This window comes from Prosopis cineraria, unplaced genomic scaffold, assembly GCF_029017545.1.
Source record: "Prosopis cineraria cultivar Desert tree isolate PC_DT_omini unplaced genomic scaffold, ASM2901754v1 PC8, whole genome shotgun sequence".
NCBI lineage: Eukaryota > Viridiplantae > Streptophyta > Magnoliopsida > Fabales > Fabaceae > Prosopis > Prosopis cineraria.
This window is the reverse complement of record NW_026555339.1, coordinates 4,405,166-4,410,112: the sequence shown is the minus strand read 5'-3', so window position 1 is coordinate 4,410,112 and position 4,947 is coordinate 4,405,166. Positions and strand designations below refer to the sequence as shown.

The 4,947-nt window shown below is 35.7% G+C and overlaps 1 protein-coding gene across 2 annotated transcripts; it reads left to right on the top strand.

Annotated features, from left to right (window-relative positions):
• The first annotated feature begins 934 nt into the window (after positions 1–934).
• LOC129317734 (small nuclear ribonucleoprotein SmD3b) lies at positions 935–4,047 on the top strand. 2 transcript variants are annotated; one of them, XM_054962099.1, is made up of 6 exons: positions 935–1,172; positions 1,380–1,569; positions 3,204–3,256; positions 3,376–3,442; positions 3,528–3,584; positions 3,758–4,047. In XM_054962099.1, the coding sequence occupies exons 2-6, from the start codon at positions 1,411–1,413 to the stop codon at positions 3,818–3,820; spliced, it is 399 nt and encodes a 132-aa protein (XP_054818074.1). In that variant the 5' UTR covers positions 935–1,172; positions 1,380–1,410; the 3' UTR covers positions 3,821–4,047. The 2 variants fall into 2 exon arrangements, with proteins under 2 accessions (XP_054818074.1, XP_054818073.1); XM_054962098.1 differs by having other exon boundaries at positions 941–1,172; positions 1,392–1,569.
• Positions 4,048–4,947: the final 900 nt, after the last annotated feature.

Here is a 4,947-nt window from a genome sequence, read left to right as displayed (position 1 = left end):
AAGAATCCACAGCCCTTTCACAATTTATCTACAAATTGTGCTCATCATCATTGGCTTAGTAGTTGCAGTTGCAGTTGTCATTGTTGGGTTGATGCTCACTGTTAGGTGAGCTAGTGCTTGTTAGTTAATGCTCGCTAGAGCAAAGGGCCAGGTGGAGGAAGTAGCATAATGGAGAGTATGAGGTGAAAAGGCAAGTGAAATTACAAAATTGAACTTTTGTCATGGGAATCAATTCCATCATTTTTGATGGAATTGAAATTGAAAAATTTTTAAATTCTATCATACCAAACAAATATTTTTTTAATTTAATTTTTATATCCATATCTACCCTTTTTATTTTCACCATACCAAATGAACCTTGAGTGGTTTTCACAAAATCAAACACGCACGACATGATGCAATAATGGGATGATAGATGATCACGATAACAATGTTTTTTCTTTTGGATTTAAATTTTTCAAACTTGAGATTGATAAATTTATATGATTTTTTAAAATATTTTTTGCTCACTTTATTATATTTATAAAATCTTATATCTCATTTTTTAAATAGAAAACTTAACATAAATTTATCAATTTGAATTTCAAATAATTTAAATTATTTTTCTTTTTTTACTTGAGTGAGTTCACCTCTGGATGCAACATTTCTTCTCTCAGCTACTCAAGGCTACTGAATTTTTTTCCGCCAAGAAGATGTTTTTTTTTTCTAGAAAAAAGATGTTTTTCTTATATTATAATGCTATGAATTTAGATGTGCTTGTTCTGGTTCTGCATCTAGGCCCTTGCTTTTTTGTTGGCCAGCAATTTAGACATTGTTATTATTGGGACAGGGCTATTTTTCTATTTTGATATCTTCACATTTCCGTTTATTTTTGCTTTCTCACTCTTTTTCTTTTTGTAAAAAAAAAAAAAAAGGAAGAAGAAAATACTGATCAAACGGTGGCGTTGTCTTACCAAATCTAAAACCCTAATCGTCCATTCCCATCTCTCCTGTCCCTTCGTCACTTCCAGGCGCCACTTCGACTCTGCCCTGCCGTTGCGGTCTCCTTCACGTCTGCTCTCGCGTGCGTTCGCCTCTCCTGTCCTCACTTTCCGTTCTACAGTTGCATCGAGCGCTCGGCTGATTTCCAGCCTTCAACTGTCCTCTCTGTTTCGGCATCTTACGCGTTGACGGTGAGCATTCTCCATCTTTCTTTTAAACTACAGTTCCCAATCGATAGTAATGAATCTCGAAGCTATATTGAAACACGAGTAATGCTTTAGAGAAATGTTATCTGCATGAAAACATGGTCCATTGAAATTCGGAGCGGGTTTTTCTGCCCTAGTGGTTTGCCTTCCGTTGGGTAAGAAAAGTTCATGGGGTTAACGGAGGCTGATTAGGGTTTTGCGCAGAGTTGTGAAAAGGGAAGCCATGAGCAGGAGCCTGGGAATACCAGTGAAGCTACTTCACGAGGCTTCCGGTCATGTGGTCACCGTTGAGCTGAAGAGTGGAGAACTCTACAGAGGAAGTATGATCGAGTGTGAAGACAACTGGAATTGTCAACTTGAGAACATTACCTACACTGCCAAGGTACTTTTTATTTGCATTAATTCCACTTCTGTAAAAGTCACCCATGTACGTTTGATGGGAGGCTAAAAATTCATGAATGTTTAGTTCTTGTATTTTCTTGAAAAATTGAGGGCTTGGGTTTTTGATCAGCTGATTTTGATTTAAGTTGTAAAATTCATTTAAAGTTTCCTGAACACTACGGGGTGCCATCTATTAAGAAAATGCGAAGCAGAGACATGCACACTACCTTAGAAAGAGTGTTGTTTAGGGTAGGAGGTGATTGAAAGATCATAAGCTGTTTTCACTTTCCTACTCAAGACTCTTATCTCTCACTACGCTGTTTAGCAAAGCTCACTCAATCACCACGCAAGCTGCTGCCTGACGAAGCTCTTTAGTTTCCCTTAATTCCTTGCTAAGCCAAGGTCCTAGGTCTCCTGACCGGCCTGTGCTATTTCTACGAATTCTACGCCTGTGTATCAGGCCTGACAGGCCTTTTCTTTCAGCTTTCTCCTCAGTAGTTGCCATTAATTGTGGCAGTCCGCCAGTCCCTTATGCTTACTCTATTCTATAAATCCAATCCATCCGGCTATAGCCCTCCTGTTATGAGTTTCATATCAGCAATATAATTGGTTTCCTTCTTGAGGCTTGTGAGCAATCTCCGCTTGTGTCTGCAAGCATGAAAACTTGATTGATACATTATGGACGAGAGATATTCTCTGTACTAAATAATTCAAATTATATGTTTTGATCCTGGCCGTTACTGATTTTATATCAGACTGAGTTAATGCTATCATTTTACTGGCTCTAACTGGTCAAGTTTACATCATATCAATCACGCTTAAAAGATAAAACTGGAAAGAAATAGTGAGGGACTTAAACTGTTAAAAGGTTGATCATGAACATGGTCACTGGAATAGTTTGGACTACCTCGGGATTGGCTAGATGTAAGTGCAAATGTTGGGCTTCTCTACTTTTGATATGTGAGGACACATCTGGTAGAAGTAAGTCCTATCTCCACGGTCTCCTCAGGTTGTACGCTTTTATGAGTAGCTGTAAAGTTTCCTGGCAAGTTATCAGTTTTCATGTTAGACATTCTGGATTTGTGTAATAGAAAGTTTGGCTGTGGGTATCATCATTTCAATTTGCATCGAGTTAAGTTAAATGTGAGCATGTACAGAATTGTGAAAGCAAGCAGAACATGTTAGTTTCACTTATTCAGGTTCAAGTGGAAGGGAATGGAGCCAACGAATCAAACAAATATACTATCTCAAATTTTGTCTCTGATAAATTCTTTATACTTCCAAAATGTTGTGAATTGAACAATTAAACTTTATTGTTTGAGCTTCAGCATTACTGAATGACCAAGCATTCACTTAATCTGTTTTTGGTATATAACTGTTGTTTTTTGTTTGAACTTGTTGAAGTTGTTTAATAGTTATAGTCCCTATTTACCATCAAGGAAGTACTCGTGCCAGAAATAGGAGTGGCCTAGGAAAGTGAAATTATTCAATCATTCAATTTTGAAAGTTGTAGAAGTGTTTCCTGTCTCCAATATCAACTTTTAAGTATATTCATCAATATTAATTGTAAATTTGTTAATATGCTTGTACACTGAACTTTATATTATTTGCTGATAATGGTCATGTATTCCTCAGGATGGCAAAACATCCCAACTTGAACATGTATTTATCCGAGGCAGCAAAGTCAGGTATGGACTATACCTTATGGGCATTAGGATTGAATAAAATTTGTATGTCCAAAGATTATAGAATTTCTATATGGTAATTGTAAGGGCTCTGAGATTTCGTAACTAAATGATTTTAACAGGTTTATGGTCATACCAGACATGTTGAAGAATGCACCCATGTTTAAGCGTTTGGATGCTAGAATCAAGGTACCTTCATATCTATTATTGATCGAGGACTCCTATTCTGTACACATGTTCTTAGTGTAACTTTTTCTTCTTGAATACCATAAAGGGCAAGGGTGCCTCACTTGGAGTTGGCAGGGGCAGAGCAGTTGCAATGCGAGCAAAGGTTCTTACACACTTTTCCTTAATTATATACGCAAAAGCTTTCAATCTGGTCATATACACAAGATTTGTGTTTTAACTCTAAACTAGGCATATTTTATCGTATATTTGCACGAAGTCTGAGAAATTGTGAAGTTTGCAGTTTTTGATATATTTTATATTGATTTGCTTGTGCAGGCTCAAGCTGCCGGCCGAGGAGCAGCACCTGGTAGGGGTGTTGTCCCACCTGTGAGGAGGTGATTAGTCTGCATATAATCTCCTTTTCCCATCCTCTGCACGCTGAACATGATATCTATTTGTGGGTATGAGAAACAGAAACAAATAGGAATTGCTTATCTAGACGTAATTGATTTCTCACTTGTGGATATATTAATCCTACTACTCCTCCGCTCTTTTTGGTCTTGTATTATGTACTTGGCATCTCATTTCGATAATGGTTCTGTAGAAATGACTTTGTTTGACTGTCCCGCTCAAGTGTACCCGCTGAAGTGCTGTCTGAAAGTACAATCCTAATGGGGAAAAAATTAAATGTCATACTTGATGCAAATTTGGCCGTGAAATCAAGTAATCACCTCTTAAAAAATAAGTTGAAGTTTTCAAGTTACTTGTTATGATATCTTATTTTAACTCGTGAACATATTTACAAGTATCATATTGTTTGTTCCAATTAAAAATATTTTCAATTGATATTAAAAGTTAAAATTTGGGGGGGGGGGGTTTGTCCTTTGTATCAGTTTTAAACGAGTCACTTCACAATGTTATGATATGAACATTGATTAACTTGATTTTTATTGGTTGATTGATTGTATTTAAATTTCGTTCAAAGTTGGTGAGTTGCAGTACGACGTCGACATCTAACGAGAGAGAATAGGGATCTTGTTGCTATTGCAGGGCTGCGTCGAAGCTCGTCTGCGTCAAATTGCTAAATATTTTATAAAAAAAATATAACTTTTAGTTTTTGAATTTTATTCATGTTTTGTTATATTTTTTTTTTGATATTTTGGTTTTTTATATTTTTATTTTTTTGTGTTATAAGTTCGTAAATGAATTAAGTATAAGAACTTTAAATAAATATAAAATTAAAAAATAAAAATGTAGATATTTAAAATGTTAAAAATATGTAAAAATTTATAATAAAATATGAGTAAAGTATTAAAATTAAAAGGTAAATTTTTTTCATATTTTATATATTAAAAAATGTTAATGAAGTAAACGAAATATAGCACCTCACCCAATCACCGCCCCTTCACTCCGCCATCCGGGAAGTTTTATCATAGCCTTTTAGTTGGTGTTGGGTATCAAGTTGTCTTGTCATGATTATATTGTATTCTTTTTGCCTTGTGCGATCTTGTCCAGTTGTCCCCAAT

Bases quoted from the DNA above. Each gene is read 5' to 3' on its own strand.
- LOC129317734 (XM_054962099.1), top strand. From the start codon at position 1,411: ATGAGCAGGAGCCTGGGAATACCAGTGAAGCTACTTCACGAGGCTTCC. The intron at 1,570-3,203 runs GTACTTTTTATT...TGTATTCCTCAG, and splicing joins ACATTACCTACACTGCCAAG to GATGGCAAAACATCCCAACT. The intron at 3,257-3,375 runs GTATGGACTATA...TGATTTTAACAG, and splicing joins ATCCGAGGCAGCAAAGTCAG to GTTTATGGTCATACCAGACA.